This window comes from Protopterus annectens, chromosome 12.part0, assembly GCF_019279795.1.
Source record: "Protopterus annectens isolate FY-2018-M chromosome 12.part0, PAN1.0, whole genome shotgun sequence".
In the NCBI taxonomy this organism is placed as follows: Eukaryota; Metazoa; Chordata; order Ceratodontiformes; family Protopteridae; genus Protopterus; species Protopterus annectens.
This window is the reverse complement of record NC_056746.1, coordinates 1,532,130,826-1,532,145,637: the sequence shown is the minus strand read 5'-3', so window position 1 is coordinate 1,532,145,637 and position 14,812 is coordinate 1,532,130,826. Positions and strand designations below refer to the sequence as shown.

The 14,812-nt window shown below is 37.5% G+C and overlaps 1 protein-coding gene across 1 annotated transcript in view; it reads right to left on the bottom strand.

Annotated features, from left to right (window-relative positions):
- EVPL (envoplakin) overlaps nucleotides 1–14,812 on the bottom strand; it is a 231,892-nt gene that overhangs the window by 109,395 nt on the left and 107,685 nt on the right. Inside the window, exons 9-11 of the mRNA XM_044090500.1 lie at nucleotides 13,675–13,770; nucleotides 11,907–12,032; nucleotides 2,027–2,173 (exon numbers count right to left, since the gene is read on the bottom strand). Coding sequence (XP_043946435.1) covers nucleotides 2,027–2,173; nucleotides 11,907–12,032; nucleotides 13,675–13,770 — 369 coding nt within the window. The remainder of the gene's footprint in view (nucleotides 1–2,026; nucleotides 2,174–11,906; nucleotides 12,033–13,674; nucleotides 13,771–14,812) is intronic.

The following is a 14,812-nucleotide window of genomic DNA, read 5'->3' as shown; positions in this document are numbered from 1 at the left end:
TGTGATGTTTGGAGAGTGTAGGAAGGCAGTATGAATAAGTGGTTGGGACAGAGTTGGAGAGGTGTTGAGAGCTTTTATAGAGTCATGGTAGGATGAGAGATGGTTCAGTAGGAGAAGAATAGAGGATACATTGAGTAGTAGCATGATTGACTAAAGGGATCTGTATGCTATAGCTGGCAGGTAGTGGGGAAGCAGGGATCAAGAAGTAAAAGGATGTTGCAGGGTAGAAGGATATTTAGTGGTGGTAGAGTCTGAAAGTTGATAGAGGGTACATAGGGAAGAAGTACTTTCCTTGAAGGAATAGCATTAGGTTGTCTTAGTAGCTTCTCTGGAATGTAAGGAATAGGGAGGTTGAAAGGCTAGAGTATGATAATGTAGGTAAAACAGGAAGATGTGAGAGTTTATTTGGGAAAAGTAGACAAATACAATGTAGAATAGAATGGTGCTGTTAGGGAGGGGTGTTACTATGAATGTATATAGTGCAGAACAGTATGGGAGAGAGAAAATTAGTTGGGAATGGTGCTACAACATTAAATGGAAGTTGGGAATTAGGTAAAAAGAAACAGTAGTGTTTGTATGATAGTACTAAGATTGCTTGGGAAGATTATGGAATAGAAGTCATAAGTGTAATGTGTGTGTTGGAAGTATAATAGTAGAGTAAGATGGATTGGGTGGGAATTGGGGGCAGGGTAGGGGACTGATGCAACGCTAAGCATTGTGGGCGTCCACCCTCAGGTCAAATTATAACAGAGCATAATCAGTTTATGACCAAATACAAATCAATTAACAGACAGGTACAAAGTAGAACAGGTTTTCTTTCATTTTCTGAAAGCAGAAACCTGACAGTCAGGAAGACTAAGTAACTGGCATACACAGTGTACTCTATTGGTCAAGAGAAAGGACAGTATCCAACTTAGTAAATGGTCCTTATAGTGCAAGGACAACTCTCTCGGTGGGGGGGGTGTTAAAAACTAATTTCCAGCACAGGCAAGCATGTATTTGACAGGATGAAGTTAATACACAGCAAGGTTCTTCAAGCTAAATTTGCTTACATTGTGCAAAGACAAAATTCTAAGTGAAAATGTTTGTGAGTTGGCCGTTGTGGCAGAACTTCCACATCATCAGGATCAGATGTAGTGACCACAGGCTATTGTAGAAAGACAAAATTCTCAGTGAAAATGTTTGGGAGTTGCCCTTTGAGGCAGAGTTTCTGAAGTATTGGGATGAGATGTAATGACCACAGGCTGATGTACAAAGACAAAATTCTCAGTGAAAATGTTTGGGAGTTTGTCCCTGTGGTAAAGCTTCTGCAGTATTAGGGTTGGATGTAGTGATCACGGGCTCTGCATTGTAAGGAAGCTGGTGACTGATTGTCACTTATGAGGAAGCTGGTGACTGAGTGTCACTTTCATTTAAGATGAAAAATATGAATTAGTTTGACTGTAAATGGTGCAGTGGTGCAGCGGTAGCATTGTTGCCTCACAGCAAGAGGTTCTCCAGTTCAATTCTTGGCTGGAGTTCCTTCTGTGCAGAGTCTGCATGTCCTCCCTGCATTTGTGCGGGTTTTCTCTGGGTGCTCCGGTTTCCACCCAGGTTACAAAGACATGCATCTGGAGCATTTCTCCCTGGGCCTCCACTGAAAATTGGCTTTGTTCCAAGTCACGAAACGTGTACAGCACGAAAACAACCAAATAACCTCTCCGTAGTGCAGTAGCCCAAAGGGACACTCGATGCTGCTTAAAAACGCATGAGAAGTGTTTGTGAATTTAAAATGCGTTTACGTGTTCATCTTTGTGTGATATTAAAAGTTTAAAAGTTTTTAAGCAGCATCGAGTGTTCCTTTGGGCTACTGCACTACGGAGAGGTTATTTGTTCCAAGTCAGACTTTCCTGGTAAACAAATGTTAAATAAATAAATAAACACCATTTAGCTATCTCATGACATTACCCTTCTAATTTAGCATAAACAGCTACCAATAAAAATTATTCATGCAGCACATAGTAGAGGTAAAAAAGAAGTCTCTTACTGATTCATCCTCCCAGTCACAAATGGCTTCGACAGTGATGGGTTTGGAAGTACGATTGCGTCTCATTTTTAATGGTGAGATCTGAGTGCTCCGTTTCTTCAAATCTGCAAGGTCCTTCTCATTTTGAAGCAGTGCTCTTTCATCATTCTACAAAGTAGGCATAGAAAATTCAGATATAACCTTTGCAACCTAGCCAGATGAGTAATACTTATGAATCATGGAGTCAAGCATACTCAGATAAACAAGTGATCTAGACATTTTTTATTCAAAGCAGTTCTCATTGCCAATGGCTGCCCTAAAGAATTTTGTTGAAGCAGAGTTTCTAACTGCAATTTGGAAGGAAATGTGATTAAACTCTATCTCCTAAGTCTTGTATTGACACTATTAACAACCACATTTCATTTTTTTCCTGTTATACAAAAATAATCTATAGTAGTTAAAATAGAATTGCTCACTCTAGATCATATTAATCTCTATAACCAAATAACAAACAGGAAACATCATGGTGGAATAAATCAAAAATGTTAAGTCAGCAACTCACAAAGTTGGTTTCAACAGCCACAACACAAAACTCAGTTTTCTTTCAGGCCAGCGAGACCCTTTGTACCACCTGTGTGGAGTCTGCACCCCCACTCACTACTAGCATTCTCTATGCATACTAATTTTGAGATTGTGCAACCTTGAGAGTAAGGAGAACAGTTCCACAAGTTCAGTAAAACCATTACATAGTGTCCGACTAAACGCAGGAGTCAGTTAAAAAACTGTCTGTTCCCAGTTCACTTAATTGCAGAATGATATTCACGGAGTATCCCATATAATTTCCCCTAAAAAGATGAAGAAACACTCAGAACACATTTAGGTGAGCAAACCTTAATTAATACTTTTTTCCCTAACGTGATATTTTCTTGGAAAATTTTTTTCAATTTTATATCTGCCATTGGTTAGGTAATAAAATTATTATGCTTGATTGTTGGTTGCATTGATATAATAAAATGGGCAAGCATACTCTTTTACCTTGGCTTGCTGTACCAGTTAACATGTATTTATTTATTTTATTTATTTTACATTTGTTAACCGGGTTAGTCTGGCTGAGCTTTTGGCTCATTTTCAGCAGAGACACGGGGAGAAAAGCTCCTCAGGACTATAAAACAATTTATTAAATTTTAGTAACATAGTAGTAACAATCAGCTATGGGATCTTCTAAGCAGAGACCTGGAGAGAAAAAAAGCTCCTCAGGCAATTCAATTATACAGAGTATTAACAATTGGCAGATAAGTATGTGAGTTGTTGCAAACAAGGTTTTAAACAATTAGCAGAAGAAAAATGTGACTAGTTACAATATTATTTAAGCTGCTTAGAGCAAAATGAGTAAATAGTTAGGCAGATGTTTATTTAAAGTGGGTAGGGTCTAGTTGTATAGGAGTTTGGAAACAAGAAAGGAAAGTAAGAATGGCTAGTAGGAGATGTAGGGGAGGTAGAGTATAGGAGACAGACTAGACAGGTAGGTTGTTTTGAGACTGTAAGAATTGAGTGGTTGGAGATAGAGGAAGGGAAGAAGTAGAAGAGGCAGGGGAATAGTGTTAGAGATACATTAAGAGTGAGGTGGTGAAATAGGTGAAAGGATGGTGGTTTCAGGGTGGTTGGCTACAGTGGCAAGACCACTTTGTTTTTAGGTATTTCCTTGTGGCTAATTTAAAACTTTTGCTATGCTATGTATATAACATACAGTGGAAAATGCCACAGTACTTTTTAAATGATACAGTATGAGAAAGCAAAACTATAGTTATTGCCTACTGTCATTTGTATTCTTTATCATTTCTATCTCTTTACTGCGGTGGTGGTGCTGCGGTAGCATTGTCGCCTCACAGTTAGATGTTGCACGTTCGATTCTCAGTTAGAGCATCTTCTGTGTGTCGACATGCGTGAATGGGCGTTCCTTCGCTGAAGGTTGTGCGTTAGGCCCAGCAAGCCAGCATGTAAAACTCTACTGCCAATCATTAGCGGAACGGAGTTCCACTGTGGCGACTCCTAACCGGGAAAAGCCGAAAGACAGAAGAAGAAGAATCGTTTCTCTCTCTTTCTCCTAATTTAAGTGTAGTCTTGGCATTTTTTAGGTAAAGATATTGCAGCAGACTTAGCCAAGCTAACCTTAATCTTATCTCTAATATCAGTTATATAGTTCACCTTAGTAAAGTATTAATCGAGGTAAACACTAACTTGATCATGGAAAAAAGTCATCTGCAAACCTTATTTAACTGTATTGTTTCTGCAAAGATAAACTATCTAAGTAGGATTGTAATCCATGCAGAATTCGTCTTGATATAGTTCCTCAGCTTGATGTGAAGGTTATGATAATTTCTGATTATTTAGCTGCCTGTTTTACATCTGCTTACTCCACGTTCTGTTAAGGATTATACAATAATTGGCCATTAATATGCAAAACCATTGCACGTTGACTGGACAACCTGGTCAGTGTGCTCACTGTAAATCCAGCATATACTAATAAAAACAAGTAAATTATTGGGGGGGGCAGACTGATCATATATACCTCTACAGACTTTTGCAGAATGCCCATTTTTCCCTCTATCCCATGCAAAACTTATTATAAATCATGGAATAGTACAGTCAATGAATAATGACAGGCAAATATTATACTGTTGGCGTTCAAAATATGTGGATGTAATACTTATTCTTAAAAGTGACTTACAGGCACATTAAAAAACTTTCCTTGATATTACTCCACAAATGTTTTGGCTTAGCCAGAAATTCTTCAGCAAAGAAGTTTTACTGTGGAGAAACTGCTTTCCACATTGCCTAATAAGCCAACTCAGTATTCAAAACATGCATGCTGAATGGACAGACCAATCAGTGTGCTCAGTGTAAACTGACTCTCCCTTTGAAAGAGCTCCATTTAACTCACTTTTTCAATGAGTTTAAACTATTAACAAATAATAAAAATAATAATTAAAAGACCTTCCCCAACCCAGTAAACTGTTAAATGTTTAATAAAAAAATGAGTTTCTCGATGCTCAGCGTGAACATACCAGCAGCTTGACAGCATAGCATTAGAAACTGACGCCTCTCATTATTTAGTGACTGCAGTCCTGAATGGTTTGCCACAAATCCACAGCTTTTATGATCACATACCAACAATATAAGGAAAACATCTGAGCTTTCTGCTAAAATCTAGACATTTGAAAGTTACTCTACATGTTCCATGCAGATTCCTTGCTACCTTCAAAAAATGGCAGAGAAAGAAATGTGTTTTGCATGTGCGGTACACATCTTGCATGCTCCAGGCTACCAGAAGCCAGTGGGAAAATATTAAAATCCATTTATGCAATGACATTATTTAGAAAATGTAAGACTCTTTTTTTCTTAAATAATGTCATTGTATAACAATAATCCAGTCCTGTGTGGGTAATGCAGGATTTACCCGTAGGTAGCTTTGTTCATTCACTCAGGCTTCACCTTCATGATCAATCATACATTACTAGCCATTTGCATGTAATGTCATCTAGCAGAATTATGCCATATACACATTCCAGATCAAAATAGATTCATTTTGCTGTGCATCTCACAACAGTGACATGACTGACTTAAAACATTTCTTGAAATTAGTTAGACATGATTTGATATTCAGAAATCTGTGTTTGGTAGAAGTCTGTGTACAGCGTTTGTTAGAATCAATTACTTTTGTCGGATAGCAAAGAGGATAAAGGCTCAATAAATCCAGACAGTTAATACGGAGGATTAAAGCTCTGAGCTGTTAATAAGCTGCTTCCACTAGTAAAAGCTATGGGGCCTGATTCTTTCTACCTCTATTTTCCTACTGTGTGATTCTGTGAAAGTCACTTCACCAGATGTGTTCCGACAGTTTGAATAATAATGACATTAACATCAGACTAAGTAATAGCTTTTAACTAAATGACATCAGACTAATTTAAGGTTTTTAACTAAGTTAGCTGGTCTGTTATTTGGATTCCAGTATTATTTGTTGCTTTATATGAAGGATGTGCTTATCCAATTTGCAAAGATTGTATGTTTAGGAAAAGTAACAATGCAGAAATAATGTCCATAATCTTTGCAAAGAAGGCTCCTTGGACTTAACTGCGGCCCATGAATGAAGTGACTCTAATTCTATGCAAGGCACAAAGTAATCATGAATTGGATATAACTGTCCATGCATCAAGTCTGTTAACTATAAATGAAACATTCCCATTAAAATTAGAAGAAAACAGTTGATTTAATAAAAGTGCTTGCAATACCCTGTAGCTGGTATAATACGAGGGCTGATAATTAAAAAGACCAAAATTATTTAGCTGCTATAGTTGCTGAGACTATCCCACCATTAGCCTCATGTATTAGTTTTACTTCTAACTTCTCTGTTCTTCTAATTAAGCAGTTATGCTGTAATGAGGCAATCTTAAAGCTAATCTGATAGGAGATAATGCTGCACATTCTGCTATTTATTTTTCTGTGACACTAATTGCTATCCGTGAGTATATGAATACTTATATTCAACAGATTCAAAATAGAAAAGATTCTGGCAGAATTCAAACGCTAATACCTCAAAACAACTTTCCATTTTAAGTTGCTTAATAAATTTAATATTTTACAGTAATAAACTACCCCTCATTTATAATCCATGATATCCATTTAACATAACCAATTTTCTTTATAACTAAGCTACATTAAGTCATGTTATGGTCTGGCATGTGTAAAGAGAAATATACTTTTGGGATACTATTCTATTTAAGAAGAATACATCTAGTATGTTATATCTTTTTTCATATTTTAGATCTTGTTCTTTAAAATTGTTCTTTTTTATAACTCCTAGAAATGTTTGAAATTTCTTGCACTTAATGATGTCTTGATCTGCATCAGGATAACAGGTGTCACAAGTTATGATGAGTAATGCTTGAGTAATGAGTTAAAGTAACTTCTTCAAATGTAATTTAATAATAGCATGAGAGGTACAACCATAAATAATCTGGATTTACCAACTTTTCACAGAGAGTATAACCTCCAAGGGTCTTTCACCAACATTAATACTCCGACCCTCCTTTTCTAAATTTCTTCTGCAACTGGTGAAACAAGAAACATGGAATTCATGCTTAGGCTAAGTTTAATTGGTTGAACAAGCACTTGAGTTTATTAATTAATTAATTAATTCTCTGATACCACTTTATCCAATTAATTTTAATGGGGAAATAAAGCAAATCCTGGCACATAGTCGGTACAAGAATGTGAAGTTAATCCTGGCTGGATTCTAGCCCATTGCAGAATGCATATATACCCTAAAACATAGCATTCACACTCAAATATAACTTGCAGGATCATTTCAACTGTAGCATGTTTTTGAGATGTGGGAAAAAAACAGAACACCTAGCAACACCCATTGTGGGCATGGAGATGACATGCAGAGTCTACATGGAAGGCACCCCTGTTGGGAACCAAAATGGAGAACAAAGTATTGTGAGATGGCGATGCTAACTACTGTACCATGTCTTATTTGTCAAAACACAGGTGAGATGGTAAACTTTATTCCCTGTATTTTATTTAGTGTTTTTTATTTATAAGTGAAATATTTTCGGCAAATGGGATCAAGAGTACCTTACTATGTTTATTAACATCAATTTTCCACACATTGCAAACCTCTTTTTGAAATATCTCTCTTCCTTTTCAGCAAGAGGCAAATAAATACCCTCACAGACTGTAACATCTATATTGAGCTGCCATAAATGGCAATATAAAGGCAGATACTCAAAACAAATATGTATGCACTAACTCCACAATCATACAAGCATGGGGAAAGGGAAATAGTTAAGCAATAACCCACACCTGGGCGTGGGTAATGCTGGATTTACCCACGTTTGGTGTGGTTTGGTCACGAGGGCAAAGCCTGAGCATTACCCACACCCAGAAGTGGGTTATTGCTATTATACAATGACATTATTTAAGTAAAAAATACTACTTTTCTTAAATAATGGCATTGTATAATGCCTCCTTGCTGCCCTTCCGCAGCTGTCTGGTATTCTGGAGCAGTTCTGATGTACTGCTTATGCGTATGCTTATGCAGTACATCAGAGCTGTGTGTAGAGGAAGCAACGGAGAAAGGAAGATCCCTCCGTTGCTTTTTAAAAGTGTCTCGCTATGTTAAGCGCGTTTAACATAGCGAGATAGCTTAGAAAAAAGCAACAGAGATCTTCCTTTCTCCGTTGCTTATTTAAGGTGTCTCACGATGCTAAACGAGTTTAACATAGCGAGACAGATTTAAAAAAAGCAACAGAGATCTTCCTTTCTCTGTTGCTTTTTTTAAAGTTGTCTCACTATGTTAAACCCATTTAACATAGCAAGACAACTTTAAAAAAAAGCAACGGAGAAAGGAAGATCTCCGTTGCTTTTTTTAAGCTATCTCGCTATGTTAAATGCGTTTAACATAACAGGATAACAGCAACAGAGCTCTTCAGTTCTCCGTTGCTGTTCAACACATACAAAAAAAAAGCCTTATACTAATGGAAAAAGTCCGGGTGACCGGACCTTTTTCCATTAGTATAAGTCTGATTTACAACGGGCACGCTGACCAATCAGCGTGCACGTTTTAGAATATTAATGGGGGGTCATTGTATAATTGGTAATATACAATCAGGACGGTTTATTTTACTCACATCTGCATAATCTCTTATTTTTCCACTTACGATATTTGAACATGCTTCTTGGAGATCAGAGCATGTATTCAGTAAATGGAAAGCAGATAAGTGGGAGGTGGTGACTATTCTCTGATTGGTCCCACATTAAAGTGTCCTGTTCCAGTATAAATGCAATGCTTATAAATACCATGTTAGCTGAGCAGTTTCAAGTAAAATCTAGTATTTTCCTGAAGCTGTCAGTCACATACTTTTGGTCTTCTATAGATGGATGGTGTCTGCTTTTGCCATAACATTTAGACATTATTACATGTCCTAACAGAGCAGACTAATTACAATGACTTGGTTAAGACACCACTGCAGAAGCCAGTTTATTGCAGAGCATAGCTTTAGCAGAGTGACTGAAGGAACAGAACCTCATTGAAATGAAATAGTCACTAAGCAGTTAGTATGGATCTGTATAAAGAATGCCTACACATAAAAGCTGTTCTTATAAAGCAGTTTTAAGGTTTTCATTTGAAGAAGTCACTTAAATAATTACATTTCTAGCACCATTTCTTCTAAACCTGACCTTTCTCAGGTCTATTTTTTTAAAAAAGACTCTGGATTTGTTACCTAGAAATTTAAATTGCTATGATTTTGTTGATACATTGTTGCAAATTGCTACTAATTATTCTGTATAGCAGTATATTAAATATTAAATTTAAAATATTATAAACCCATTTTAACATTATGCCATTATTTCTAAATATTTTCTGTCAATGAAATTCTCTGTAGTTGAGTGTCCAGGATATATGGCATAACTACAAAGCCAACCAATAATCTTTGACTCAAGGCTCCCCGGTACTAAGTGTATTTATTAGCACACCTAAGTTTGAACTTGGTGCTTTTGCTATTGACAGTCTTTGAATAGCAATTCCCATTTGGTTACATGTTAGGCAACTTTTCCGCCCATTCCTCCCTTCTAAGTACATTCTTCACTTCTAATGTGAGCATTTAAGTCTTCAACTAAACTACAAAATCATTAAGTGGTGTCCTGCTGATCAATGTATCCATGATTTCTAAGAAAGCCGAATACTCCTAAGAAATAATTGTTAGATGTGTTTGCATAAGTGAGAGTTTTCCTTTTTAAAAATCACAGTTGCATTGAGGTAACCCTGTTGTTTACAGGCAAGAACTCCATTTACAAAACACCCAGCTTGTGGCTTATCAATATTCCCACAAATACATCCGACACTTCTTCTAAATTTCAGCTCTGAAGTATGACAGACAGATAAATCATTCCAATCAGGAAGTCTGGCTCCAAAGCCAAAGAGGATACTGGACCAAGTAAAATGAACTAATCCTTTCAACCTTCCAGACAGACACCGGCCTTTACTTCATTAATGAGGTGACATTTTCATGTCACAAAAAACAAATTCCATTGCTTGAGTCTGGTTCATCTTAATCCATCTCACTCCTACCAATCAGCTGATTGGAACTGTACCTGTCCTCATCTTTTGCCTTGCAGATGGTGAGCCCAGATTGCTTCATGCAGCTTTCTGAGTCAGAGTCCAACTGGGCTGTATAGGTCACCAGGCCATCAAGCAGTCACCCATAAATGCCTGGTACAGACCTGGCTCAAGAGGTGGCTGTTGGAAGCCTCTGTTTTCCTGTCACTGTATGTGCAGCCTCACCTATGATTATGACATTTAGGTAGTGACCAAAAGGATGAGCTCATGGGTGCCAGTGGAAGAAATGAGATTCCTTTGCAGGGTAGCTGGGCTCATTCTCTGTAATAGAATGAGTTGGCAGGATTATATGTCCTAGCTAGGAATGCTGGGCCAGAAATTTCACTACTTGTGCCAGAGTCCTTTGATTTTAGCAGTTTTAATATTGCCTTTGTCTATGTTTAAGAAAGCCCTTACAATGTATTAGTATTCTAAATTCCATGCATGGCATCCAGCCATCCTTTGTGGTTGGCAAAAGAATATCACATGACTCCTTACCGATATGTCGGCACTCATAATGCCAAGTGCAGGAGAAGAGCAGTTATTAGCTCTTCTCCTTTAAACCTGTTTTTGCTGGGGGCACTCTCCCCTGCATCCCTGATTGGGGGTGGGGTGGGCAAGCTCCTCCCTCCAAAGTTTTTTATATATATGGGTTCACTACATAATCATGAAATTTTGAAATACCGAATGTCAAAATCTGGAGACTATATAGCCGAAACCCCTAAATACCAAAAAACGAGAAGCGTGAAATTCAAAATCCCGATGTACGGAGATACTGAAGTAGTGCTTCTGGTGTTGTGATTTGTGGCTGGATAGGTGGAATTCAGGTAAGTATCTATGTGTAAGTGTGTTGGTTAGGGGCTTTAGTGTGTGTTAGTGTTTGTTGTGACTGTGATGTGTGTGTGTGAGGGACTGTAAAATATGTGGGTGTGAGTTTCCCTTGTGTGTTTGTGCGATCTCGGAGTTAGTATATTTAAGTAGGGGGGGTGCAGGGGGGCTTGCCCCCCTGCTTATCTATAGTGTAGGATGATATGCTTGATTGTGGGGGGAAGTTGTGTGTATGTGTGTGCTGTATGTGTGTTGTATGTTCGCGATTTTGAATTCCGCGCTTCTGGTCTTTCGGCATTTAAGGATTTCAGCTATATAGTCTCGAGATTTTGACATTCGGTATTTCAAAATTTTGAGATTATGTAGTGAACCCATATTGTGTATATATATATATATATATATATATATATATATATATATATATATATATACACATATACATACATATATACCAACTATGAGATTGCAGTACTTCAAAGAAAAGGGAATATTTTGAGAAATAGCCATCTCTGATTCAGTATATATATGCAAGTCCTTTATTTCAGCCATTCACTCTCCTTATTTCTGGACTTTCTGAAGTGGGTCCCAACATTTCAAATGGTTACTGCATCATATATTTACTTATTTATTGCACTTTGTCAGGTGGGTTTGTTTAGATGGGTACAGGCCTTTACAGTGGAGATCCTGGCAGAAAAGCTTCAGTTTGTGTGACTATTAAGTATTGGTATTTACTGAGCGTAAATGATGGATATACTAGGGGAAGAGACATTTAGACCAAAAGGAATGCATATTGCTTAACTGTTCAGGTAGTTTTTTGTTGAAATTCCATCTAAATGACTATATAGAGGTTTTATCAGTTCAGCTTATCCAGTATGTATAACTTTTGCTTTAGAGTGACGTAAGAGCACTTACCTCAAGCTGCAAAAGCAGGTCTGACATAACACGGTGGTTGTCTCGGTTGTAGCTCTTGTATTTGTTGTCTAGATCAGTATTTATCTTCTTCAATGACTTGCTGACAATGTCTGCATCATCGTGGAACTACAGCAGGCAAAGGAAGACAGAATGGGTAGCTGTTAGTAAAAGGTAGGATTGTAAGCTGCAAACCATACAGTATACAGATCATGTGTGCTTCAGAGGCCATATTCTTGACTTCTCACCTATTACTGACAGTGGCATTTCTGTATTTCATTCTGTCTTACAAAAATGCGAGGCAGGGTCCCACTTCTAGTCTAGGATACGCTACTGCAAGGACCTCACTTCAGGCAGGGTTAGGCCTTCACTGATTTGGATTTTGAGTAAGAGTTATACTCAAAAAAGCATCTGATGATAGATAAGGAGGCTAGGAAAATCTGATGTGGAAGAGCAGACCCCTCCCTAATAAAAGTTTATTAACAAAAATTGGATTTATTGAATTCTGCTTTAGTATCCCTTAATGAAGCAAAGGGTTATATGAGAGAGACTGGTGGAAAGATCAACAAATACTAGCAGAGGAAAAAAAAAGTGTAAGGTTTGGTGTTTCTGTACTTTAGTTTCAGTTTGTTATTGAAGAACTAGTTTTTAAATGCAACAGACCTAGAAAAACATTTCTGTTGTGTTGCTATAGAGTTTATCACCTAAGTGGTGGAAAACATTTGCTGACAGTTAGATGCAAAAGCTTTGTATAAGACAAAGTCCATGAAAGCACAGATAGGCAGTTCCTTAAGACTGAATTTAATTATTTTCATAAGGTAAGTTGCAAAATGGTGCTATCTGATTTTGTAAGATAGCTTTCTCATTCACTATAGTTAATTTTACAACTTGATCATGACAACATTGCCTGGAAATTTGATTAGATATAGAATAAGGAGTCTGCAGGTCAATATGTTTAGTGAAATGGCTCAAAATATTATGTATGCTTGATTTAAATGGGAGATGTGCATAGCTCCTCCACATCAGATTGCAATTCTGAAAAATTTGGAAAAGGGCAGGTAAGATGAGTAAGGAAGAAAGCTGGACTGGAAAACAAGTGTTATTACAAGGGGTCATCTTCCCTACTTCAGGATGCAGTGATTTCATAGCTGATTATAATACATAACAGAAGTGCTGGGGGCACTGGGAGGGGGTGATGGCTCCACATAAAAACAATATGTTGTAAAACATTTCCGAATGAGGAGCTGCCAGAATTTTCTGTTGCTTTACCTTTTCAGTAAAATACACTGTGCCTTGTTGCCTTAGCGCTGTTCAGGTCACAAATGCCTGCATTACATGCTGCATACACTCGACTTATTCCAGTATTAAAATGCTGACTACACTACTGAAAGCCACAATTTTAGACACATAAACTCCTTTACGTTTTGAGATATGGTCCCACAGCTCAAATAATGCTTCACAGACCTTGAATGAATTTGCTTGGGGTGTTGTACATCTCCCAGAATTCTTAGGCAGACCATTACCTTTAGTTCCTACATGTCATACATACACTCTACAGGTGTAGACGTTGCAGCTGCCCTCACATAATATGTGTTTGCTAACCACATTACATATGTCTATCTTTCTGCAGTCTGCACATTAGTAACTCTCAACTCTTGTGGATCAAATGTATATGAATATAATGTACACTGTTCCTCAGTTGGTGGCCATTCTTCTCAGCTACACAGTGAACATCTGCTTGTGTGCAAGCCAAAAAGGACAGTTTATTTACCTTCTTGTAATCTTCCACATTTTTCAGGTGGTTCTCCTGACACAGACAGAGGTTCAAGAATTCTTGCCATTCATTCTTCACGGCATCCTGGTGGGCCTGTCAATCACAGAAAAGCACAACACTTAAAAAGCAAGATAATACACTAATTTTCATAACAATGTGGGGGAACTATTCTCTCATAAGTAATTTTTTAATTTATCTCATTCACATGCATGCATCTTTCTATGTTGCAATGTACTACTTGAAAAACATTTATCACATTGCTTCCCTGTACATTAACAAGTCTACTGTTTACTGTGTTACTGTTTTGTGTGTGTGCGTGTGTGTGTGTGTGTGTGTGTGTGTGGGGGGGGGGGGATAAAGGACAGTAAGCAGAAAAACAGGTCGAAATATGTTTTCAGAAAACAGATTTTGTCCTAAACAACTCCCTGTGTTGTAAAACAAACTCTTTTGTTAAGTTTGACCTTGAAGTAAATACTTCTATTTTCCGTCAATCATTTTCATTCATTTGGCAATATCCCACCGTGCATATTAAGACATGCGTCCATAGGCACTTAGGTGTATACTGAAATGTCATAGGAAGATAACCATGTGTCTGTTTTACAAATAACTTGAAATAAGACATGACTATAACATTACATTTCCATAACTTATTCCATTAAAGGTTTTAAAAGGTTCCGTAGTACCACATTTGCCTTCTTTGCATCATTTGATGTTATGGGAATAATAAACATAGAAAAAATATACTCTACACATGAGAAAGTGCAGTGATGTGGATGCTGTAGAAACTTAGACTGAAACCTTTAAAAGAATGTTTTCTTTTTGATATGTGCTGGTATGTTTGTCAATGCATTTGTACGTGTGTGTGTTTGTGTGTGTGAGAGTTGTCAATACACACACACACACACACACACACACACACACACACACACACACACACACACACACACACACACACACACACACACACACAAGCACTCAGATCATCTCCCTTAGTAGTTTCTTAATTAACAGGTCTTGAACAGAAGGATGAATGTACCTGAATGTCAACACGCACGCGCACAAGTATGCACACACACACGCGCGTGCACACAACCATGGTACACACGAGCGCACATGCACATACACACACACACAC